Source organism: Tympanuchus pallidicinctus, unplaced genomic scaffold, assembly GCF_026119805.1.
Source record: "Tympanuchus pallidicinctus isolate F22 unplaced genomic scaffold, pur_lepc_1.0 scaffold20, whole genome shotgun sequence".
NCBI lineage: Eukaryota > Metazoa > Chordata > Aves > Galliformes > Phasianidae > Tympanuchus > Tympanuchus pallidicinctus.
Window position 1 is genome coordinate 4,000,982 of NW_026294722.1, and position 24,389 is coordinate 4,025,370.

Sequence of the window (24,389 nt, forward strand, 5' to 3'; positions counted from 1 at the left end):
GCAGGGCTGCAGGCTGAACTGTGTGCCCTGGGAACACAGAATGTGGCCTGCAGGTATGCATTGTGCACAAACACTCCTCCAGCCCTGCTCAGCCGGCACAGGGTGCACGGTGGCTGTGGGACATGACCAGGTGCCCAAACATGCTTGAGCTGGCGGATGTGATGCTTGCACCCTTCAGGAGCTGACAGGAGCTGCAGAGGACAGAGCAAGCTGGGCCCTATGGCAGCTCAGCCATGCAAAGGCTCATCCCAGCACCCAGCTCCCCCCTCGGCGGCTCTTCCCCCAGCACCCACTGGGTGTCGCTGGGAGAGCAGGCTGCACTGCGCTGCCTCGTGCAATGCCCTGCCTGTCCCTCCTGTCCCTTACTGCCCTGCCTGTGCCCCGCACCTCTGTGCCCTGCGGCCACCCCAGGCACCTAGAGCAGTGGTGTCCCTGCTGTCCCCAAATGGGCTGCAGGATGGGTGTTCAGGCTTTGGGACTGTTGGGGTTCTGCATCTGTGCGCCCTGTGTTGCTAGGAGGCACCGGGGGCTGATACAGCTGAGCTCCCTGCTCCCTATGGGGATGGGGCAGCAAGGGGACAGCGGCTGTGCCTTGTTCATCCTGCAGCACAAAGGAGCCCGAATCCAGGACTAATTGGCTGTGGCACGGGGGCCGGGGGGCACAAAGGGTTGATGGGCACGGGACCGAGCGCTGCTGCACGCTTCTCACCCCAACCCAGCTGATACGTGCTGCCTGCTGTGCCGGGGGGGCCGCCCCCCACCCCATGCTGCATCGCACGGCAGCTGAGCCCCGGCCCCTCTGCACCCCGGCAGATGCGAGCAAAGGCCCCAAGGCAGATGGCAACATTTGGTCACCGAGCCGGTCCTCGGCTATGGGACTGTGCTGGGATCAGGCAGGCGAATGGCCCACCAGAAACTCCCCCCCTGTGTCCCCAGATGCAAGGCCATGTCCAGTATGGGTGAGAATGCAGCAGGGCCTCTTGGGTGGGGAGAAGCAGGTGATGAGAGTGGGGCTCCATCTCTGATTCCGCAGGCCTTTCTCACACTGGGAATCCCTGGTAAGGAGTACTACCCACCAATGGGACCCCAGTTTTCCTACTGGAGGGGGCCCTGTCATGCAGGCGGTACCTCCTTACTGGGAAGCCCAGCCAGAAAGCGGGGACCAACAGCGGGTCGCTGCCCATGGCCCTTTCCTCCCCTTCCATTCTCCTCCTCCTCACAGCTCCCCATCTCCATTTGCATCCTATTTCCATGTGAATGGAGCAGGTCAAGTTGAAAGTTGAAAGCTGGCGCGGGGCGCCTGGGGAAGGGGCCTCTGCCAGAGGTGAGAGCCCAACAAAAGGGGCCGCATCCCCAGGGCACTGCGCTCGCATGGCTGCGGCCACAGCCCTGGCCCCAGCACAGCCGCCCTTCCACCATCTGCGGGTCCGAGTGCAGCCTCCCCTGCTCAGACAAAGCCCTCACACCTGGCACGTCTCCATCTGTTGGATCCCCTGCACCCGAGCACAGTGTATGTTTGGCCCTGAGCATGGCTGCTGTCTGCAAGGATGTGCACAGAGGGATGTGCACGGCAGGATGGGCATGGGCAGCATCCAGCTGATGGGCATGAGGTGAGGCTGTGCGCATGAGAGCACTCCTCATTCATCCTTATGGTCTCTAGGGAGCTCCCTGTGCCTCAGAACAGCCATTCAGCATCAGGGAAACTGAGGCAGGGAGCTGGTGGTGGCTCGCCTCAGTCAGGGTATAGGCATTTCCCAGCTCCAAAGCTATTTGAACCATTGTCTGGGTGAGTGGTGGTGATAGAAGCCTGGAATTAGCACCCACCAAAATGAGCACGGCGGCAGGAGGAAGGTCTTGTGGAAGCTGCCAGCACTGGGGAGGGCTAAGGTGAGCCAACACCTCTGGGCTGGACCTTGTGCCATGAAGCTGCAGCCCTGCGGTTTGATGTCAGGCATCCACAACCCTCCCCACCCAACACTTAGAGGGAGGATTTGGCCTCTGAGCTCTTTTTTTCTTTTGCACTTTCCTAGCTGCACTTCACTCCTGGGGGGTCCTGGGAGCTGCACGTGCAGGGAGCCAGCCCTGAGCACCTGTGGGAGGCGAGCACAGAGCCAGCCCCAGCGCCCATCCACCCCGGGGCTGCAGGATGGGCCCTGAACCCAGGGCGTGCTCCTGCATTGGGCTGCCCTCCCCAAAACCATCCCGGGGTGCTCCTGGGGAGGGCGAGGCTACAACGCCCTGCTGAGTGCAAGCAGCCGGCGTGCCCAGACAGCACCAGCTGCCTGCCTGCAGCCTGCACCGATCCCCTACCATAGGGATACACAGCCTGGCCACCCTCAGCGGGCAGATGCCCACGGCTCTGCATCACCAGGCAGTGTTTTTCCAGCTGAAGCCATCGTGTAGGTCCACCTTCTGCTGGAAGCATCACCCAAGTGCAGGGCGGCTCTGAGCTGGGGCTGTTTGTTTTCCCAGCTTCACCCAAGCCCTGCTTGTCTCGCTTCCAAGAACAGTTTGAAAAACACACTGCTATCCCTGAGCTCTGATTGTGTGTGCTGTGTTTGCCCCTGCCCTAGGAGTTGGGCTGTGTGCAGGCAGCAGCCTCACTCGGTGACCTTGCTCTGCTTTGTCACCTCACTCTGAGCCACTCGTTGGGCTGCTCTGTTTTAAGCACAGGAGCGTTTTGAACTTTGGGACTGCAGGATGCCGGGGGGCTGGCGGTGACCTGGGGCTGGTGGGTGTGCAAGGGACCTGTTCCCTTGAGAAGGCTTTGAGAAGGCTCTGCTCCCTGTCCTGGTGAAAACAGGGGATGTCCAGGGGCGTTGTGGCACCTGCAGTGCTTGGTGCTCCAGTTGTGCCACCACAGCAGTGCTTTTCCATCCCCACTGACTGAACTGTGGGTCCCTTCACGCTGCCCAACCGGCGCTGCCGGCTGAGCTTAGACCCACACCAGGACGTCACCGGCCACGGCCACGCTTTGTGATGCAGCCGCAATTAAAATGCAGCCTGGCTTGGAGAAAAGCCCTGTGCCTGTGCACACACGCTGGCAAGGAGAGGTGTTTTCGATCCCATCTGAGTGCTGGGCTGCCTCGGAGGGCGTCTTCAACCAGCAGTGACTCAGACGGAGCCGTGAGCCGCCCTGCAGTGCACAGACCTGCTCCAGCACCCTGAAACCAGCTGCACTGCAGGGAGCAGGGGAGGCAGAGGGCACAGGGCCACTCTGAGACGAGAACAGGAAGCAGAGACACAGCAGCTGAACCAGGCCAGGGAGCACAGAAAGGTGGGTAGGTGGCGGAGGTGGGTGCTGGGTCGCTATGGCTGAGCATGGCAAGCTGGGTGCCAGCCACAATGCCTGGACTGCCATGCTCTATTTGGGTCAGCTGATAATGTCGCTTTGCTTTCTGGGCTGTGGGAGAACAGCTCTGTGCGGATTGGGGCAGCCGTGCCAGGCTGGCAGCTCTCCATCCATAGGAATGTGGAGCAGCAGGTTGTGTCGGGCCAGCTGACCCTGCTGACAGGGACAGAAGCCCACCCTGAGCACTGCTGGCTGCTGGGGGGCTCTGCACCCCCATCCCTGTGCCCAGCAGATGCTCCCTATGGAAGCCTCCCCATCCATGGCACAGGGTGCAGAGTGTCTGCTGGCAGCGTGCTGTGCTCCAGCAGTGCACAACACTGGAAGATGACCCCCACACCACCAGAAAACACCCAGAGCCGGGTGAGTCAGGCCCTCGTGTCCCCTCTCCATCAGGGCTGGGTGACACAGGACCTTGGGGAGCCTGATGGTGATTTCCCACATCGGAGGCTGCAGCACTGCTTGCCCCCGAGCACCTTACCTCCATGCTTCATTGCCCCTGAGCACAGAGCACGGCTGCAGCGGTGGGGCCCTGCCTTCCCCGTCATTGCCTGGCGGGGACATCGGTGCCCTGCACTGCCCTGTTCCCAGCTCACCGCCCGCAGCCGATGCCGTGTTGTGGGCTGTACCCAGGAAGTAGAGCAAGGAGGTGAGCGGCCTCAGGTGGCGGCAGCTCACTGGGAGAAAGGAAGCGGGGCTGTGCCGTGCCCACCGGTGGGCTCCCTTGTGCCCTAAGCTGGGCAACGTGGGGCTGGGGAAGCTGCGCTGGGCAGCTGCGGTGACCCCGGTGCTGGAGCATCGCCTGGTCGGGTGAGTGGCACAGCCCCAGACCGGGGGAGACGGGGACCCTGCGGCCAAAGGAGCTCAGGAGAGGTCGGTGGGTGTCAGCCCCTGGCTGCTGATTGCACTGGGGTGGGAGGCACGGGGCCGCTTTGAGCCCCTCCGTGTGCGGGCTGCTGCTGCTGCGCGACCGTTGGGGCGGGCAGGTGCTTGCTGTGCTTGGCAGAGCCCCAAGGGCGCGGGGTTCCTGGCTGCTGGAGAACGCGGGCTGAGGAAGCACGGCTGGGAACCCCCGGGTGTTTTCCGGTGGCCCACAGTGGGAGAGGGGTGTGCAGGAGCAAGAATACCTCTGCCGTGGGACCTGCACACGTTGCCCTACCCCAAATGGCAGGGGGCCGCTTGCATGTTGGCATTCTCCCTTTTTCTCTGTGAAGGAGGCGGGTGGGGGTGCACCGCAGGGGGGAAGCTGCTCCTGGGGCTGAGCATGGGGGGGGCTGCAGGAAGCAGGGCCCGACGTTGCAGCGCAGAGGGCTGGTGGGCGATTGGGGCAGGCAGAGCACCCCATGCACCCCGGGCAGCGGGCAACAGCCCTTCCTAGGGCTCCCCTCACCCCAGTGTCGGGGTGCCCTCCCCGCGGCCCCATTGGCCGTGGTGCCGTTTGAAGCAGGCTTGCACCGCGGATTGGCCGCGCTTCGTTTCGGGGACGCAGCCGGAGGCGTGGTCCCTGCCTTGAAATAGGAAGCCCGGAGCAGCCGGCGCAGACAGCGCGGCACCGCACGCCCCGCGCAGCGCTCGGCCCTTTGTCCGCCTGCCTGCGGGGACGGGGTGCGGGCAGGGGGTTGTCACCGCCGCCCCCCGCAACCGCCCCTCATTGCGGTTCCCTCCCCCCGCAGCCTGCGGCGCGTGGCCCCGCTGCCGCCCGCACGATGTCGGTCGAGGCGCTGCACGCCGGCGATGCCATGAAAGGGATGGCGGCGAGAACCCCCTTCACCTCGGCCATGCCCATCCGCATCCTCAACAAGGGACCCGAGTATTTCCGACGGCGAGCTGAACCGGCCGCCCGAAAACCCAGCGCCGTGGAGAGGTTGGAGGCCGATAAAGCCAAGTACGTCAAGAGCCAGCAGGTCGCCAGCACTCGGCAGGAGCCGGTGAAGCCTCCGCTGCTCAAGCAGCCGCTCTTCGTGCCGGGTGTGCGCCGCGCCATGCTCACCCCCAGCCGCAAGACGACGCCGGGACCGCGCTCAGCAGGCAGGGCCAAGACCTCGCTCAACCTGGAGATCCTCAACCACCTCATCAACGGCTGCGACGGCCCCAAAGCCGAGAGCCCGCGGGGCGGGGAGCGGCACGGCGCGGCGGAGGCGATGAACGCCAGTAGGGTCGGCAAGGCACCTGGGAGCCCCGCTGCGCCCAGACCCCCTGGGACCGTGGCGGTGCGCAGGGTGGACGTGCGGCCCTGCGGGGCCCTGCCTCCCGCCGTGCCGGGAATACGGGTGCCGTCGTCGCCCTCCCCGTGCAGAGCGCCCGCAACGCCGGTTCTGAGCTCACCCAGCCGCCCCGAAAGCGCCCGCCGGCAAACCCTGCTGCACCGCTCCAAGTCGGACCTGAGCGACCGCTTCTCGCGGGCCACCGCCGACCTGGAGCGCTTCTTCAACTACTGCGGCCTCGACCCCGAGGAGGTGCGGGACATGGGGGCCGAGCATTTTGCCCGTGCCAGCTCCGACATCGTGTCCGTCAAGTTTCACAGCGTCAGCACGGCCAGCTCAGAGGGCGGACGCTCCCCCCGCAGCGCGGCCACGCCAGAGGGCCGCCCGGCTGAGCGCATGCCCTACGGCATCTCGGTGGTGGAGCGCAACGCCCGCGTCATCAAGTGGCTGTATGGGCTGCGCCAGGCCCGCGAGCCCCAGCAGGTCTCCAACGTGTAGCCAGGCTGCTCGGCTGCATGCAGTGCTGATGTTGGGACGGGAGGAAGCATCATCCCGTGCTCCCCAGGAGGGCAGCGGGGCCATCCCGGCTCCCTGAACTGAGCCCGCTGTGCCTCTCTCCCCATCCCTCTGTGCAGCTGCAGAGCATGGATGCTGTGCGTCCTCCTGAGGAGCGCCTTGCTTCCTGATGGACTCAGCTCTGCAGGACCCCCATCAGCACCTCAGTACCCCTGAGCCTGTAGAGTGCAGGGGACACGGTTGCACCTGACTGTGTGCTGCTGGCTGGGCTGTGGGTGCATGGTACCTCCTTTGGGGTCCCAGCTTGAGGCTCTGCATTAGCACTGGGGCCTCCTCTTAGTGGCCACAGGTTGAGGTGCTGTGCCCCTGCAGCTTCAGCAGAAGGGGACAGAATCCTGGTGGTCCCCATCAGAGTGCTGAGCATCCTGGAAGGTTTGGGTGCTCTGCGGGGAGGAAAACCCGAGATCTCCTTGGAGAAGCTCAAGTCTGTGTATGTGTGTGTGCGTGTGTTTGTATCCTCTTTTTTGTATGCCAGTGCGAAAACCCCGGGCACAACGTGCCCTCTTATTTATGAAGAAAGTTCTATTGGTATCTTCCTACTGTTTTTCCTGATGTGTCAACTGTAAAAAAGTGACAGTAATGCAGTCAGTTTTATTAAATTTCAGTGCTTTGGATGCCGTGCGTGTTGCCCTCTTCAGATGTGGTGGGGAATGAACTGGGGCAGGCCCCCAAGAGCCTCTTCCCTGCCAAACTCAACAACACGATGGGCACTGCGTCCCAGTGGGTGTTTGCAGAGCATGAGTGTTGTGCCATGCTGTGCCATGCTGTGCCAGCACAGGGCCTGGCAGATGCAGCAGGAGGAAGGTTTCTTCCTGGCAGGTCCTGGCAGAGCCCAGCAGCGGGATTCCCCTCTGCACCTCCCCAGCACTGTGCCAAGCACGCTGCCGGGCTCTGCTCTGCGCTTGCTCCAGCAAAGCACCCCACAACTTGGCTGCATCCCCAGGGCTGCAAGATGGGGAGGTGATAGGAGAGACCTCCCAGGCGCTGGGGAGGTGTGAGGATGAAAGATGATGCAGGGAGTGCTTTGAAGATGAAAGCGCCGTGTGCTGCGCTATCCCCAGGTGGGTGAGGGCTCCTGCAGCCCCTCTGCTCCTTGCAAGGGGAAAAGCAAAGCATCCCATGATGCTGCTGCAAACTGTGCCCATCTGGGTTGCTGGGGAAGGTGGCACCCAGGCCACCAATACCCGCACCCAGCGCTCCCCCCGTGGGGCACAGACCTGCTGCTGCTCACACCCCAGCCCTGTTGTGCGGGACCCATTGGGCTCCCAGAAAGGAGCCAGACAGGTCTGGGAGCCCCCACCCAAGGTTGGTGCAGGATGTGGTGGGGAGGATGCAGGACAGCACCTGATAATGAGTCAGGGAGGAAGCACACGCCCAAGAGATCCTGCAGTGCCAGCACACAGGAAGCTGGTGACTCCCCAGAGAGCCAGACATGGGGCTCAGCCCCCAGCACTTGGTTCTGGGGTCCTGCATAGGGCTGCACGGCTGGGATGTGTGGTGGCTGCACACCACATGCACAGCCAGCCAAGTCCCGTGTGCTCACATGGTGCACATTTGCACCCCCAGCCCAGACATTTGAGGCACCTTGCTCCCCCCAGGGGATGCCCCAATGTCTCTGTATCCCTGCTGGGGACAGGAGGGCAGCCCTGTCCCTGCACTCCCGATCACTTTCCTTGGCAGCTGCCTCCCTGCCAGCTCCGGTTTCAGCATGGAGCCACAGCTGAGCCCGCAGTTATTTATAGAGAGGAGGAATGACCAGGGGAAGGTTTCCACTGCCTTTGTCCTGCTTACTCCCATAACTCTTGTTCCACGTTTCTACGTGGCTCATTGCAGTGATGACCCTTCAAAGGTCATTTTCTTCCCCAGTCACTCATGAAAAGGGCCTGGGGATCACATCCCAGCCCTCCTCAAATGCTGCATGGGGAAAGCAAGGAGACGGGATTTGGGGTGCAGAGAGGGAGCAGGGCTGGGGGGCATGCAGAGGTTCACAGCAGCACCAGGATGGCCGTATCCACAGTGCCTTGCAGGTGATCCCACCTTTAATGCATTTCCCATTTTTCAATTATCAAACACGATCTGATGAGCACCTTGGAGGAAGTGCCAGCTGCATCGCATGTTTTAATCAGTGTTAATTAGCAAATGCCTTATGAATGGGGGAGGGGAAGAAGCAGGTCTGTGGAGTGTCTGAGGGGTTGGTGCTGCAGGGGCAGTTGGGGGGGATGTGTGGCTCATGGCCTGTGGCAGAGCTGCTACCACTGCTGGTCCCCAGAGTCTGCTGGGGATCCACCAGGGCACAATGCTCCTGTCCCCCTTGGATGGGGATGCTGTGCAACGTCACCAGGCTGTGGAGGACCTCTAGTGGCAATAGAGTCGAGGGGGACAGGGGTGGCCCATGATAAGATGGGAAGTGCTGTGGAGCCGGGTGTCACCGAGCCCTCATCTATGCTCTGAGCTCAGTCAGCGCTCAGCGGGTCAGGATGGGGCTGCACCCCCCTGAATGATGCAGACGTAGCAGGGAGACTGCTGGAAGGTCCTTTATGTGGAGATTGTACACACTGCATCCGTGGGGCTGAGGCAGTGCTGCTGCTGCCCCCAGTAGCGAGCCCACAGCCACAGCTCCTATCTCCACCACTGCCAGAGCACTTGGCAAAGGTGGGAGCTGTGCATGGGGGTCTCAGGGCAAGGCTGAGTGCTGCCTGGTGCAGCTCTTGGCCAATAAATATCTCTCAATACAAAAATAAAAGGGTTCCCATGCCAAGATCCAAGACATGGGTGGGCATGGGGGCTTTTCTCAGCAGAAGGAAACACTACTGAGCTTTGCCCCACATTCTCCAGGCTGTCACCAAATGTGCCTGGGTCCAAGTCTGGATTCTCTATGCCAATAAAACAAATGGCCTGTCAGCCCTACCAGCACCTTCGTCCCCAGCTCCAAGCTCCCTCATCATCCTCAGCTCCCTATGTCCCACCTCAAACCACAGCCCCGTCACCATGTGCTACCCCCATCACCACCCCTGTGTGCTGGCACCCAACCCCATGCCTCTGGTGGCACCTTTGTCCCTTTGTACTGTCCCTGTCCCACCGGGATGTGCACAGCCAGTGATCCCCTTGCATGGGTAGAGTGCATGCAGGAGGGGACAGCTGTGTCCCCCTTAATGACCGTGCAGGGAGGAGGGATGCCGTGCGCTCACGCACCGGTTCTGCTCATCCTGCAGGAAAAGCAAAGCAATGGGGAGTTTAGGGCAGTGCCCTAAAATATATAGAAAAGGCAAAATATGGTCTGCCTGACCCTGTATGACTCATGCAGGAGGTCTGGTGGTCCCAGATGCACACTCTGGCACAGCACGGAGCCCGGAGCCCCACAGACATGGGGGAAACAGGGAGAAACCAGGAGGGAATGGGATCCACGCGCTGCAGCTTGCAGGGGTGAGGCTGGCTCAGAGTCAGCTCCGAGATCTGAGAGAAAACAGGAGTGAGAAAAAAGTAATGGGGGGAAGCTCTCCAGGGGCTCCGTCCTGCTGCTGCGCCGCTCTGGCCGGCTAAAAGCCCGCGGGCCGTATCAGCATGCGGGTGCCCTTCAGCGAGTAGCTGGGGCCCTGGAAGTAGTGCCAGCGGATGCCGTTCAGCTTGCGGATGTTGTGCCGTGCCGGGTAGTAGATGCCATTCAGGTTGGAGAGCCCGCAGGCGTCGAACCACCACCCTATGGGAGGGAGCAGGAGGAGTGGCACCGGGGTGGGCACGGAGCGAGGACCCCAACCCAAACCTCGCTGCTCACCTCCTGACAGCATCTGGGCACACTTGCAGAGGCAGTTGTCGTTGTCAGCATCGCGGGTGCTGAAGTTGGTGCCCTGCATGGCCAAGCCGCTCTGCTGCCCTGCTGTGCCGCTGTAGTCCTGCAGGGAGAGCCTGCGGCCACACGTGCCATCACTTCCCTTCTCACCGAGTGGGACTGCAGAGTCCGATGCCCCCATCCTCCCGCCCACAGCCCGGCTGACATCCCTGTGAGTGTGCACTGTCCCCACTGCATCTCCATGAGGGTATTCTTGGGGACAAACCCGCTTGCACAGGCACTGCGTGGCAGCCCTGCGCCTCGCCGGGATGGGAAATTCTTCAGCCTTATAGGAATTTTATGCATCTAATTGGGGAAGAGCCCGGGGAGAGGGGGAGCAGGCAGTGTAGCAACAGCCCCATGGACGAAATCTGCCAACATCCCAGTGAAAGCCCTATGGGAGCTCTGCAGCTCCGCAGGCAGGCAGCGGTGCCAACCAACCTGGGGGACTGGGGACAGCAGTGCCTGAGGACAGCTCAACTCTGCTCACCCACCTGTAGAGCAGCCGCTCGCTGTCCAGCTGAAACCTGCCATAGTGGGCATAGACCTGGCTGCCCTCCCAATCCCGCAGTTCCACACGCAGCACGTAGGGCTCCCGGTTCGTCAGGAGGTGCACGGCTTCATTGCCCAGCCAGTGCTCGCCCGCCGCATCCCCAAAGCCCTGGGGGAGCCGAGGGAGGGTGGGTGTGGGTGATGGGTGCAGGAACGCCCCATCCCCAACCCCATGCAGACCTGCTTGTACTCCCTCCAGCCCCGCTGGAAGCTGACGCTGCCGTTGGTGCGGAGCTGGATGACCGTCCAGCCACCGCCGTCTGTCTCCATGTCACAGAACACCTGCAGTAGGGAACCAAGCAGCTCTGAGTGAGGTGACGCATCCCACTGCCAGTGGGGTTGGTTTGCGGATGGTTGGGCCCCACGGTGCCACCGTGGCAGCCCACTGTGGGCTGCTCTCACCTTCCTGGGCTGGCTCATGTTGGTGATGTGCAGGGTGTACACACCGCTGGCACGGCTGCCGGCCCGGAGCACCTCGGTGCAGTCCTGGAAACGCTGCTCCTCACCAGGCAGCAGGGCTGGGCAGAGGGGAGAGCAGCTGGCGGATGCTCCAGTGACCCTGCAGGTCCTGCAGCCCTGCTCTTCCCGTCTCCCCAGGGCTGGGGATTTGCTGCGGGAGAAACCTCTCAGGGCACAGGGCGGAGTCGCTCTTGGGATGCAATGTTTTTAGGTTCTCCCCACTCACCTCTACCCTCTGCCACGAGGCGCACCAGGCTCTGCACCGACTCCAGGAGCTGCAGCTGCTGTCGCTGCAGCAGGCTGGCGTTGGCACTGGCTGCCAGCAGAGACTTCTCCAGCTCCTCGATGGTGCCGCTCTGCCTGCTCAGCAGGTGCTGCAGCCTCTCCTTCTCTGAGCGGATCCCTGCCAGCTCCGCCTGGTGCTTTGCCTCCATATCCAGCACCCGCACCTCCAGGATGCTGCAAGGGAATTTGTGCTGGAGATGGGCAGCCTCAGCCTGGCTGCGGTTCCCCCGCACTGCCGTGAGCTGCCCCTGCTCCCTACAAGTGGCAGCTGTGGGATGTGAGTGACCTGTGGGCATGCTTCCCACCCAAAGGGCTCTAAGGTCACCCACGGGGACCCCCGATGAGCCCTGGAGGGGCTCCAGCTCTCCTGCAGAGCAGCCCCAGCCCCTACTTGTTCCTGCTCTGCAGCTGGTGGATCTCGTTTGTCTGCACCAGCAGCTGCTTCTCCAGCTTGGTGGTGGACAGGGAGTTCTCCAGCAGCTGCATCTCGATGCGTGACGTCTGGTTCAGCACCTGCACGGGGACATTGGGAGGGTGGGCACACACAGCAGAACGCCTCCTTGTCCCCAGCGTCCTCAGGAACATGACTGCATGAAACCAGCATCCCTTCAGGGAACAACAGCAGAGGAACTTCCCCACACTGCAGTTCCGGTGGCAGTGGGGACATGGGGACACGCGTGCCATCGCTGCCCACCTGTGCCTCCACGTCGGTGAGCTTGCGGCTCTGCTCAGCGCTGCGGTTCAGCAGGGAGCTGCCGATCTCCAGCATGGTGGCCGTGTGGTTCCGCACCGCCGTCTGCCGCAGCCGCGCCATCTCCGGCTTCATGCTGTTCTGGATGGAGCTCTCCAACTGCAGACGGCAGCGAGGGAGGGATGGGATGGCTCAGCCGAGGAGCTCACCCCGCGCTCAGCCTCAGTGCTGCCTCCTGGGCACTCTGATGTGGGAGCGTTGCAGTGCAGCACGAAACATCCCGGGTGCTTTGGAGCTTATTGGGAGGATGGGACGTGTTGCCTGTGGCTGCAGTGCTGTGGGGGAGCCCAGGGCACCGCTGCCGACATTCCTCATCCAACACCCTCACACAGCTCTGCTCCCACGTGTCTGGGCTGGGAGAACGGCTCCTGCTGTAGCTGGCACTGCAGCTCACGCTGCTCAAAAGCAGTAAGATGACACAATGGGAACAGCCCAGGACAGCATCCCGGGTGTATGGAGGGGGCACTGCTGTGGGTGGCACTGGAGTGGTTGCAAAGTTGGCGTGTGGCACAGTGGCAAAGCAGAGCTGAATGGGGTAGGTGGGATTTATAGCCATGGGGATGCCCACAGTCCCCAAATGGGGCTTTTCTCTCTCTGGGACCTGGCACAGGTCTGTGTGTTCACAGATCTATTGTTAAACTGGGACTACCGACCAAAAAGGGAGGCACTGGCATAGGCACCAGCATCAGCACCAGCACGGCTCAGCCGCTGGCTGAGTTCCTATGGCTGCCAGCATCCTCCCCCCCACTGCCCCATCCTGGTGAAGGCGGCTTTCCCAGTGCTGGCTGCTGCCCTGCTGCAGGGAAGTGCTGAGGGCTGAGAAGCAGCTGGCTATGTGCGCGGCTCTGAAGCGTCTTCCGCTTTCCCAGCCCGCAGGGGACAAGCACTTCCCAGTAGGTTTCTATTTCTGGCAGCTGCCATGAGGTTCCCATTCATCCCCTCTCTGGGGTGACAGCCTCGGAGAGGTCTGTGGCCCTGGGGCCACTGTGCAGGGACTGCGGGGAGCGGAAGGGATGTGCTGCTGCCCACGCTGGGAACACTGCCCTGTGGATCCCACTGCCCCGTGGATCCCACTGCCCCATGGATCCCACTGCCCCGTGGATCCCACTGCCCCGTGGATCCCACTGCCCCGTGGATCCACTCTCCAAGTGGATCTTGTGCTCTCTGAGCTGCTGCAAACCAAACCCTAGTGCCATGTCTGGAAAGCACTTTCCCAGCTGAGCGATTGCTGGAGAGTTTCCCTTTAACCACGTCGTTAATCTTGCTGCTTCTCAGGGCTCCAGAGGCCATTTCTCCCTCCTGATTCTGCCTCTTTTTTTCTTCAAAATAAACACATCTCTGAGTTAAGGGCAGCACATACCCATGGAAAAGGTCAGGCTGGCACAGGCAAGGCTGAGCGCGGCCCCGGCTGCTCTCTGTGAGTGGTGCTGGGGCCTCTTTTGTAGGTCCCTGCCCTACCCAGGGGAAGCATCAAAGCCTCCAGGCCCCAGCCACGGCTCTGATGAAGGCATCGACCTGGGAAGCAGCTGGGACTGGAGGGAGCTGCAGAATCCCTAGACAGTGTGGACTCATGTGGGGACTGCATGGCTGCAGAGAGGAATGAGGGGACCCTCCCCAGGAGGGTCACCCCCAAAGTCTTCCCAGAACCTGCAGCCACGGGGCCACTCTTGCAGAGAAAGAATTGCGGGAGCAGGGCAGGGATGGGGCCACAGAGCCAGGAAGGCAGCAGGTTCCCCACTGCTGGTCCCATCCCTCTTGCAGTGTGACATTGGGCAGACGCTGCTCCAGCAGTGCTCTGACCACAACCGAGCCCAGCTCCGGCCCCGCGTTGTGTCCCAGGCCAACAGTGAGAGCTGCCAACATTTGCAGCCTCCAAAAGAATTTCTGCTCAACAGCAAAACCCCACGGCAAGAGGCCCCCAGCCAGCAGCACAGAACGGCCACCCCAATGCCCCCACGCTGGGAACCCATTGCAAACAGTTGGAAGGTTCCATCGCACCGGGCACTGGGGTCACAATCCTTCCTGTGTGCAGGTTTTGTGCCCCACACTTTGTCACTCCCCAAAGGGAGGGCCAGAGTGGTGACACTGAGAGGTGCTCGGTGCCCGTATCCTCTGCAGCACCACCACGCAGCCTCCCTTGTGCAAAGCCACGTGAGTGTCCTCATGTCCTCATTGTGTCACTGCTTGTCCCTTCTGGTGACAGCATGCCTGGCGGTGTGGGGAGAGTGACCTGGCCTCCAGAGGTCTGTGAGCTGAAGGTCAGGGGTCCCAAAGGGACTGTGCCATATTCCTGGCCCTGGGCGCAGCCCAAATTCTCTGCTCCATGGGCAGACAGGGATTTGGGGTTGTTTACAACCAGTCCTCAAGTCCGGTGCCTCCTTTGAGCCCAGTTTGTTTGTTCAGGCCTGGATCCCAACCAAAACAAGCCTCCTTGCGCAGTTTCAGTTAAATTAGGAAAGCAAAGAAACTGGACACACACAAAAAAAATAAAGACCTAACTGCAAGCTGCCTGCAGCAGAGGGGCCATGCTGTGGGGTGGGACGAGCACCAGTTGTGCCCCTGCTCCTGGGGTGCAGCACCACTGCGTGCAGCTGCCCAATGGGCACACACAGCGCAGGCAGGCTTTGCTCAGCGTATCCCTGGGGCTCAGCATCCTCCCAGGACTCAGCACGCTCCCAGCTTTTGAGGAATTTGTGGTCTGAGTCAGCTGAGGAGAGGACAAGGGGCAACCCTGCGCGTCCCTCGTGTGCCCACTGCTGTCCCTACGCAGTGCTCGCAGTGTCACTCAGTTCGACTGGGTGACAGCCGTGGGGACTGAGGTCCCACTGTGGGGACGTGGCTCTTCCCTGATGCTCACACAGATGTGAGGTCAGGAGGTGTCGGGTGAGACCTCGGAAAGGAAAAGCCTCTTCCTGCCTCACCCTGAGAGGCCGGGAATGGGGGAGTGCAGCAAGGGGTCCCTGGGGTGGGCTGGGAGGGTCCATGGCACAGGGTGCCCTCCTTCCTGCTTTGCCCCTGCTGTGGGCCTGGGGCTCCCAGTGCCCCCGTGGGGCCGCAAGGTCACGAGCTGTGTTTCCCATGCAGAGTCTCGCCCAGTGCCAGGAACATTCGTGAAGCCCACAAGTGGGAACACAACGAACCCTGCCCTTCGGTCCCTCACCCCGCCGCCTGCCAAAAGCCTTCCCAGCAGCTTCTCGGCAGCGCCACATCCTGACCGTGAGCAGGGAGTGCTGAGCACTGTAAGGTGCCCAGGAGCACTGGCACGACACGAGCACAGGGACAAGGAGGGGACCGCAGTGTGGACGCACAGGGACACAGCACGCTGAGCAGCAGCACGCACAGAACCCACCCACCCCCTCTGGGCAGACAGCGCTGGGTGAAGGCAGCACCGGCTCAGGCTCTGGAGATGAGATTTGGGCAGAGCGGTGCACCAAACCCCTGCTCAGAGCTCTGACAGGGGACACCCCCTCCCCACGGCCTACCTTCAGCAACCACTGCGTGCTGTTCTCCAGGATCCTCTCCAGGTGCTGCAGGCGCTGGGTAGCCCCGCGGGCAGCTTGTCCATTGCCGGACGGCGAATCCCGCTGCAGCGCGTTGACGGGACCGGGGACGGCGAGCGGGCACGGCGACGGCTCGGCCTCGGGCAGCACGAAGGTGTAGCTGCAATGCCCGTGTTGCACGCGGTGCCAACGCCGGCGGTTGCCCACGTCCAGCGCCCTACGCTGGGATGCGGCTGTGCACAGCGCTGCCAACGCCACGAAGCTGAGCGCGCGCATGGCGCGGGCACGGGGCGCACGCAGCCGCCCCCCGGAGCCCCGGCACAACGCAGCTACCCCAGGGCGCAGCGCTGCGGGGCCGGCATCGCTTCCCGCTGCTCTCTGAGCCGCCTCGGGCCGCCCCGCAGCCTTTTATCGCCAGGCTGAGTCCCGCGGCAGCCCTTGAGAGGGAAGAAAAAAAAAAAAAATCTGTTTAAAAACAATACTTTTATCTTTTTTTTTTTTTTCTTTCTTTTTTTTTCTTTTTTTTTCCCTCTCCTCTGAACCCACCGCGGGGAGATCAAGTTTCACACGTCATCTTCGCCTATCTCACACACACACAGCCCGGATGCCCTCCATCCCTGCGCACCCCCAGCCCCTCTGTACCTCCGAGCCCCCCGCCCTGCTCCCAGCAGCCCCAGCTCCCCCCTCCGGGGCCGCCTCCCCCCGCCCGCAGCTATTAATAACGACGGGGGAAGCGGAGCGCTGCGTTTGGCTGCTCGGCTGTGGGATGGGCCCGTGGGGACCGCGGGGATGCAGCGGAGCCGGGACCTGGATGAGCCCCACATAGGATTTGGGGAAGGGCTGCTGTGGGGTCGCTGGGGACGATTGGGGTTCAACTCAGTGTTTTCCCGAGCTCAGCCCCACGTTAAGGAGCTGTTGTGGTGGCCGAGCTGCGTGGAGTGGTGACACTCTGAGTGTCCCATGGGCCGCGTGGGGTCCTGGTGGCTGGCACAGAGCCCTCGCAGCCAGGGCTGCTTGCAGGGCTGCTTGCAGGATGTCCTGGGATGCCTGCAGGATGTCCATGACAGGGCTGGATGTGAGGACAGAGGGTAGCATGGGGACAGGGCTGGCCATGGGGACGAGGGTGGCCATAGGGCAGGGTGGCCGTAGGGTCGGAAATGGCCATGGGGACAGAGCAGCTGTGGGGACGGGGCAGGCCATGGGCACAGAGTGGTCATGGGAGAGTGGTGTTCCCCGGGCACAAGGATGTCCAAGAATCTCCTTGGGTTTTCTGCCAGGTTTCTTGGATCCTAACCCTAACACAGATCCTGTGTGCACCCCACTGACTGCTGTCCCTACGTCCCTGCTATAGCACCTGGGGAAGGGACAGGATCCCATTGATGCAGCTTGCTGCTCATTGCTCACTGCTCACTCCTGCTGCTTCAAAATTAAATGGCGAAAACCACTGCTGTGTGCTGCGGGGACAGAAGCTGAGAGTGACCCCAGCATCCCCCCTACCCACGATTTCTACAGCAGTGCCTCACAGAAACTGTTTCCACAGTGCAGGAAAACAGAAAGGCGATGGATGCCAGAGGCTTTAATAGTTTATTTGTCCATAAGCAAACAGAGCAGTGATGCTTCCGGCTGGCTCGATGCTGACACCCAGTGCTCTCCTCCTAGAAGGGCCCCACAACCCCCATTTGTGCCAGGAGGAGGAATGGGGTGGCCAAACTCTTCAAAGAGTCACAGAAATTCCCATGGTGAGAGCAGCAGTTGGAGCAAAGCGCATTGCAAAGGTGCTGCAGCGCTTCTCCGTGTGCTTCCCATGTCCCTTGGATGGGGACAGGGATGGTGTCGCCCTGCCCGTGTCTGGAGGGGGCTGTGGGGCTGCTCTCCCAGCACAGGGGGCTGCTGTGATGTGGAGTGCATGGGTAAAGCCCCCCTTCCCCCCCCATTGTTGTGAACCCATACATGTGCCATAGGTGCTGAGCCCTGAGGACCCCAATGTACACAGGATCCAGTGGGGATGGGACATCTCTGGGATGGGTATCCATGGCCTGCAGCACGGTCAGACCCACACCAGCCCCATCCCACCCAGATGCAGAGAGTGGCAGAGGGAAGAAGAGCAAAATAAGGGAGCCACCCCCTGCCCGAGCCCCGGGGCATTGCTTTGGACATTGCAAATTAGATTTTCTGAAAAGGAAATGTTTTACAGGCCATAAATTGTCTCAAAAGAAAGGGGGAGGTTGGGGTAAGGGGGTGGTGGGGGAGAAAATTGTGCAATTTTTCTGCAGCTGGAAAGCAGGGGCAGCACGGGGGGGCTGCTGCGCTAGGTGCCCGCGTCCTGCTCTGTCCTCTGCTTCTTCTGACGCTTTTTGCCTTTGTTTCTGAGTTTGGTTTTCTCTGGAAGAGAAAAAAAAAAGGAGAAATAGAGGGGTTTCTCACTGGGGATGGGCAGCAGGGGCCCTCCTGTAGGTGGGTGACTGCTGCCATCTGGATCCTTCCTGAGGCCCATCAGTGGGATGGGGGGATGCAGGGCTGTCCCTGGAGCAGCGCTGGGTGTGTGGGCACAGGGACCAACTGCTGGACCCCAAATCCTCAGTGTCCCCAAAACCTCTAGCTTTGCACGATGGGGTCAAAGCAGTGAACCTTGCCTCTGTACAAGGAGTGAGGAGGTGAGAGCAGGTTGGTGGGACATGGATGGGACACAGGTGGGACACGGGTACATCCATGCCTCCCCAAATGCCTCTCCAGCTCCTGAGTCTGCAGGTCGGTGGGGACAATGCTGAGACCCCAAAGCAAAGCAGGACGTGGAACGAGACCTGCAGGATCCAATGGAGCAGAAAACATTTGGGAGCTGCCCAAAATCCAGGTGGATTCACCGGGCCGTGCGGGCACCCAGAGCGCGAGCGGCACAGCGGTGCATTCCAGCACTGGTGACGCTGCTTCTTTCTGAGGGCTCCATCCCTTTTCCTACTCAGCTCTGTTTTTCTGCTCTGATCTCCCAGACAATTGCCACCCACAAAGGAAAGGGCACGGCACGGATGCCAAGCGTCTGGAACGGAGCGCGGCGGGGACACAAGGCAGATTTACAGTGGCGTGGATGGTTTTGTGCCCGGGCCAAATGCCGACGCTGCTCGCTTCCAGAGGCCGGCTCAGAAGTGGTAGCACAAATCTCTCATCGCACAGCGCGGTGCTGGGATGAGGCAGTGCCTTCCTCCAGCTCTCGGCGCGTCCAGCAAACCCTCTGTCCCATAACATCTGGATCCCATAAGGCAGCAGTCGGCTGGCTGGGACAGGAGCCTGGGAGCGAGGGTGGGTGCGTAGGGACGGGGAGCAGAGGGGCTTCTCCTGCTGCTGGGGCTGCACGCAGCTGCACCGGGGGGCTTCCTTCTGTTTCAGGGAGAGACCCACAGCTGATCCCCATCAGCACCCGGCTGTGCCCCAGAGCCCATCCCTGCAGCCTCGGAGCTTGCAGCTCAGGTCACCCCATGAGATGCGGTGTATCCAAATCTATGGCCCCACAAGGGGATGGCGGTGAGGGCACTGAGCTGAGCACACACACCTCCAGCACTTGCATGGCACCGTGCTCCAGAGCAGAATATTCCACTGCCACCAGCCTCGAGGGGCCACAGGAAGTGCAGCCACATTTTCCTGCACCATCACCACTTGGCACCCCAAAGCTGCCTTGCAGGGCAGGATATCAACTCCACGCTGTCAGCACGAAGCGTTATTTATGACTGATGGTGCTCTGATGAAGATGCACTCTGCAGCCCCAGCACACCTGGCTGCAGCTATTCCCATCTTCCTCCAGCCCTTCCCTCCTGCTGCCACCGCCTCGCAACGATGCACAGCAAACCTGCAGCTCCAATATCTGCAACGCCAGGGCCGGTGGCTCAGATCTCCTTCCAAGGCTCACAGATTGGTATCTCATGCAATCTGCCTTTCTGCCAGTTATTAAGCAGAGATTTATTAGAGCAGCTTTCAGTCCAGCTGGTTGCATCCAAAAGTGACATCAGCCACCTCCCGGTTCCCATTGCCATCCCAGTTGCCACTGGGCTGGGTGCTGGGAGAGGTGGTGAGGAGCCCCGGGATGGGGGCTGGATAAAATCAGGGAGACCACCGGGCAGGGCAGGACGATGCCTTATCCCAAGGACACATCTCAGAGCAGGATGAGGACTTGGCTGTCTCAGCTCCCCCAGGTGATGCCCTCCAGCTGTCTCTGCATTCCTGGTATTTTGCAGATGGTTGCAGGTTTTTTTGCAGACTTTTGCAGGTAATTCCCCCCTCCCCAGCAGCTCAACCCTCCCCGTTTGCAATTGCAAAGCAGAAAGCCTCAGCGCTGCCTCTCCCTCGCAGGCAGGGCAGGATGGGGCCGGTGCCAGGGGCTGCTCAGCACATGTGCTTGGGAAGGCGGCTTTCTCCAGAACTGCACGGTAATAACAGCCGCCACCGACCTCCAAATGCTTGGGAGATGAGATCCCGGCTCGCCGCTCACCGCCGGAGCCCACAGCGCTCCTTGCTTTTAGGGACCGGGGGGCTGCGCGGGGCCGGGGGGCTGCGGGGGGCATCCGGGGCTGCGCTCACCTCCCGGGCAGTGCTTCCTCAGGCGGCACCTGCGGCTCTCCAGCAGCGCGGGGCACGCAGCCCCCTCCTCCCGTGGGGAGCCCGGCACCTCGCGCACCCGCGTCTCCAGACCCCATTTGCAGCCGCAGCTCCGGCCCTCGTGAGTGCAGGCGCTCCACTCGCTCCAGGGCCCCGGCTCGCATGTTTCTGTAGGACGGGGGCGCGGGGAGGGGACGGTGACCACGCCGCGTTGGCACGGGGCGCGGGGTGCGCGGGGCGAGGGTGCCGCTTACCTTGGCACTCGCGGGTGCCGGGCTGAGCCGCGGTGCTGGGGGGGCACTGCCGGAAGCATTGGCCTTTGTGCAGGTAGAACTTCTCCTTGCATTTCATGCAGAAGTCTTTGCTGAAGCAGCTCTCGCAGCTGGGCGACCTGCACTCTGCCGGGGAGGGGGCTGTGAGCGGGAGGGCGAGCGCGGGGCCGAAAACCCCGGGGACCCATTGCAAACCCATTAGGTAAGGGAGAGGGGGCAATCCTTGCATCCCAGCCGCCTCATCTCCAGCCAGTGCCCAGGACTAGACGTCCTGGGGATGCTCCGGGAAGCGGGGGGACCCCGGGGTGCCCACAGGCAGAGCAGCTCTGCTGGCTGCACCACGTACTTGTGCATCTGTTGACCTCCAGACCCCGCACGCCGAAGTAGCCGGGGGGGCAGGTGTGGACGCACACCCCGTACTGGCGGATGCCGTCCCTCCAGATGAGCAGGAAGAGCCGGTGGTGGCAGGTGATGCAGCCGTTCTCCTCCGAGCACAGGACGCAGCCCGTGCAGTTCTCCAAGAGGCCGGCGCTCACTGTGGGGACAAGGATAGGGGCTGTGTGTGGGGGAGGGGGGGTGGGAACAGCAATGGCACCTTCAGCGCATCCCAATGACAGAGAAACCGGGAGCGGCTGGCAGGTAGAAATGTGTTCTGATACGTGCCAAGGGAACAAAAGGGTTTTGGAAACATCTGAGTGGAGCTGCAATAAGGATCCGTCTGCTGGCTCCAGAGCTGCCTCCGCTTTCCTCTGCCCCACTGCTGTGATTTACACAGGCAAAGCAGCCCTGGGGGGCTCTGCTCCCAGGGACGAGGACGTGGGCACATGGATGGGGCGCACCCCATAACAGTAGGGCATCTCCAAACTGGGCCCTCCCCGGCTTCTCCATGCACACAGCCAGATGCCTCTGCTGCACCCGGTGCTATTGGGAACATTCTCTTCTAGGTTGGAGCTCACCCTTCGTGCCTCTGAGCAGAAGTGCCTGCTGAAACAGTGGCAGCAGTGCCAGAACACAGCAGTGAGTGCACAGCACCCAGGTCCATCCGCTCACAGCAGGTCTGACAGCGTGGAGATGGGATTTTCCACATAGCAAAGCCATGAGGAGGAAGCAACCCTGGGCACATGGAGTGGGGCCAGATCTCCATATTGGCACACAAAAAACCCACTTGGGTAGTGGCACAGGTGGCAGTGCCATTGTCATCATGGTCCCAGAGCCCTCCAGGGAAGCAAGAGAGGGAGCATAGGACTGGGGGAGCAGTGAGGAGATGCAGGCAGAGGGGGCCCTGCAGCCCTACAGACCCGCAGCTCTACAGCTCAAGGGTAAAGGATGCACTGCAGTGGTGCCACGCAGCTGTCCCTGAGCTGCCCCCTCCTGCTCCTCGTGCCAGGGCACAGGGACTCAGGCAGCAGCACTTTGTGGCCAGGAGGCTGCGTGTGCTGGGAGCCCGCTAACGAAGCACCTTGGATCCATTAAGTTGTTATGGTCTCTGTTACATATTTACCAAACGCTGACAACATTTGTGTTCCTGGCTGCAGCCAGAGCGGCTTCCCAGGAGACGTGGGGATTTACGAGTGCCTTTCCCTTCCCTAGTTCTTTGGGATGATTTTCTTTGCCGCCCTCCCTCCATCTCCTGGTGGGCATGGAAGGTGGGGAGCCGATACCAGGACAGGATGGGATGTGATGAGTCGATGTTATGATGCCCACCTTTAAAAACAGCTCTGCCTGCGCATCGGAATGCGATTCCATAACACTGGGAACGGGGAAATCAGGGGCAGCTCTTGGGTACCCCTCCCCAGGTGCTGTAGATGCAGATGGGGTTGCACTGGAGGAGGGACCCCACCTGGATGCATGGAGCTGTGCTCAGAAACATGGATGCTCCCTCGCATCCCCCGTAGTGCCGGCTCACACTGCCAGCTTTTGGGGCTGTCCCCACACCGAGTGCATCGGCAGCAGCCTTGCCACCCCCATGGACACATCTTACAACCACGTACAACGCAGGGAAAACTGTCCATTTGTAATCCAAGGCCTCCGAAAAGCCCTGCTCTCACAATCTCCCATCCTCATCCCGGCACAAATTGAGCACCTCGTGTCACAGCCCCGCGGTGGCACTGCCCAGCAGAGGGGACACATCTCAGGACACCCTGCTCTGCGCCCTGGATCTGCCTGCTCAGGGGAAGGATGGGGCAGGGGATGGTGGTGTCTCCGAGCATCCTTCCAGGATGTTTTGCTCCTCTTGCATCTCCTGCATCGAGCTGAGAGCAGAAACACTGGCAAACCCGATTCCCTGCCCGCACCGCACCCACCCTACCTTGCTTTTTCCATCGGTTCTGCGAGAGCATTTCCATGGAGCTGATGAATAACAGCAACATGAATATTATCCACTGCATCTGGGCAGGAGGAGTGGAGGGCAGGGAAGAACTCAGACCATCCGAGCGGAGCTCACAGCATCGCCCCGGGCACGGCACAGCGCTACGGGGGCATGGGGCGGTCAGCGCAGGGCAGCGCCAGTGGGCTCTGCCTTTAAGACCACCGGCAGCCCCTCGCTTTTCCCCTCCGGAGAAATGGGGAGAAGGGAAAATAATCCCCGGAGACACCGGCAGGAGTGGGGACGGACGCGCTGCGGAGCCCCGGCCCGGGTCCGAGCGTCCCGCCGTCCCGCCGCCGTCCGTCTGTCCCGCTGCCATCCCGGCCCGGCGGGGGCACGGCGAAGCCCCCGGCTCTGGGGGGCGGGGACAGCAGGGTGGCTCCGCCCCGGGACGGCCTCGATCCAGTCCCGGTCGGGGGCGAGGGCGCTGGGTCCTGCGGTTGCATCGGGTGTGCCGAGCCGAGCCGTGCCATGCCGGGCCGTGCCAAGCCATGCCGAGGCCTGCCATGCCGAGCCAAGCAGCGCTGCGCCTTGCCAAGGCGAGTCAAGCCGAGCTGAGCTGGACCGATCTGAGCAGAGTGGAGGCATGCTGAGCTGAGCTGAGCTGAGCTGAGCTGAGCTGAGCTGAACTGAACTGAACTGCACTGAGATTTTCTGAGCAGAGCCAAGCTGAAGAGAGTCGTGTTGTGCTGAGCTGGGAGCAGATGAGTGGAACTGGGTCTTGTTAAGCTGAGCTGTGCTGAGCTGAAGTGAGCTGAGCTGGGCAGAACTGAGCCAAACCAAGCCAACCTAGCTGAGCCAAGCTGAGCTGCAGCTCCCAGCACCTGGCTCCCAAGCAGCTGCCTGCACCCCTCACCCTGTGTACAACCCAGGGGTTTCAGCACACTCAGAGGGAGCCCTGGGCCCACACTGAGCATCAGCAAGGGCAAGGCTTGTGTGCAGGATGCTCTGATCTATGTGTGGGATGCTTGGCAGTAGTTTCCCACCACAGGTACAAGACCTGCAGGCCAGAACCCTGAATGCAGGCTGCCCCTTACCCAAAGAATGGGCTTGGGATGTTCTGGGCCTGCTTTACCTTGGGAGGGCACAGGTCGGGCTGGGGGACCACTGAGCACCTGCAGACTCACTGCAGGAGAAAGCACTGCGGTGGATGCATCCATCAGTGTCACCCCAGTTCTGGGCAGACCTGGGGACAATTGGGGAGAGGGAGAGGGAGGGGGGGGGGAGGTGGCAGCTGCCCCACTGCTGAGCTGCACCTGCATGTCGGGGTTGCTGTCCTCACTGCCTCCATTCCCCACTTGGATTTCTCCCTCTCACTCCCCCAGCCCTCCCCAGGTCTCTCTGCCTCTCCCATCCCACACATGAGCATTTAATTCCCAAGGAGTTACGATTCAAAAAACAAAGGAACTGCTTCAGACCCCTTTGGAAACCAGGAATAACCATGGTTGGGATTGCTTTCGTTTTTTTTTTCTCATGCCATTGTGACATAAATTGAAAAGTTACCCATAAAACACAGGTTTTCAGCATCTGGCGCAGCACTGCTTTCCACAAACAAGGCCTGAAGGAACAGGGCACAGCCCTGTGCACAGCCTCATCCCACGGCACAGCCACGTCCTGTTCCCTTGTTGTGGATCCGTGGGGGCTGGCAGGGCCCTGTGTGTGCATA

At 61.6% G+C, this 24,389-nt stretch overlaps 3 protein-coding genes across 5 annotated transcripts in view; 1 reads left to right on the forward strand and 2 right to left on the reverse strand.

The window, feature by feature from the left end:
- Positions 1–6,743, forward strand: part of FAM110A (family with sequence similarity 110 member A) — a 33,469-nt gene extending 26,726 nt beyond the window's left edge. The window contains exon 2 of the mRNA XM_052683817.1: positions 5,023–6,743. Coding sequence (XP_052539777.1) covers positions 5,056–6,051 — 996 coding nt within the window. The 5' untranslated portion in view covers positions 5,023–5,055 and the 3' untranslated portion in view covers positions 6,052–6,743. The remainder of the gene's footprint in view (positions 1–5,022) is intronic.
- On the reverse strand, positions 6,701–16,141 carry ANGPT4 (angiopoietin 4). Of its 2 annotated transcripts, XM_052683786.1 has the most exons (10): positions 16,049–16,141; positions 15,485–15,939; positions 11,946–12,101; positions 11,643–11,857; positions 11,193–11,425; positions 10,910–11,025; positions 10,688–10,789; positions 10,450–10,616; positions 9,902–10,032; positions 6,701–9,826 (listed from the first exon to the last, which is right to left on the reverse strand). In XM_052683786.1, exons 2-10 carry the CDS (start codon positions 15,776–15,778, stop codon positions 9,666–9,668), a joined length of 1,575 nt encoding a protein of 524 aa, XP_052539746.1. In that variant the 5' UTR covers positions 15,779–15,939; positions 16,049–16,141; the 3' UTR covers positions 6,701–9,665. The 2 variants fall into 2 exon arrangements, with proteins under 2 accessions (XP_052539746.1, XP_052539747.1); XM_052683787.1 differs by lacking the exon at positions 16,049–16,141 and having other exon boundaries at positions 11,643–11,764; positions 15,485–16,002.
- An 861-nt stretch (positions 16,142–17,002) lies between these two features.
- Positions 17,003–23,571, reverse strand: RSPO4 (R-spondin 4). Of its 2 annotated transcripts, XM_052683814.1 has the most exons (5): positions 22,667–23,571; positions 20,705–20,893; positions 20,341–20,484; positions 20,069–20,254; positions 17,003–17,884 (listed from the first exon to the last, which is right to left on the reverse strand). In XM_052683814.1, the coding sequence occupies exons 1-5, from the start codon at positions 23,229–23,231 to the stop codon at positions 17,811–17,813; spliced, it is 1,158 nt and encodes a 385-aa protein (XP_052539774.1). In that variant the 5' UTR covers positions 23,232–23,571; the 3' UTR covers positions 17,003–17,810. The 2 variants fall into 2 exon arrangements, with proteins under 2 accessions (XP_052539774.1, XP_052539775.1); XM_052683815.1 differs by lacking the exon at positions 20,069–20,254 and having other exon boundaries at positions 17,005–17,884; positions 22,667–23,569.
- Positions 23,572–24,389: the final 818 nt, after the last annotated feature.

Excerpts from the sequence above, each read along its gene's own strand:
- ANGPT4 (XM_052683786.1), bottom strand. The coding sequence starts at position 15,778 with ATGCGCGCGCTCAGCTTCGTGGCGTTGGCAGCGCTGTGCACAGCCGCA. Across the intron at positions 11,426-11,642 it reads CAGCTGCAGAGCAGGAACAA|CATCCTGGAGGTGCGGGTGC; the intron begins GTAGGGGCTGGG and ends ATTCCCTTGCAG. Across the intron at positions 11,026-11,192 it reads CCTCGTGGCAGAGGGTAGAG|CCCTGCTGCCTGGTGAGGAG; the intron begins GTGAGTGGGGAG and ends CCCTCTGCCCAG.
- RSPO4 (XM_052683814.1), bottom strand. The coding sequence starts at position 23,231 with ATGGCAGGCCTCGGCATGGCTTGGCACGGCCCGGCATGGCACGGCTCG. Across the intron at positions 20,485-20,704 it reads GGAGGTCAACAGATGCACAA|AGTGCAGGTCGCCCAGCTGC; the intron begins GTACGTGGTGCA and ends CCTCCCCGGCAG. Across the intron at positions 20,255-20,340 it reads CGGCACCCGCGAGTGCCAAG|AAACATGCGAGCCGGGGCCC; the intron begins GTAAGCGGCACC and ends CCCGTCCTACAG.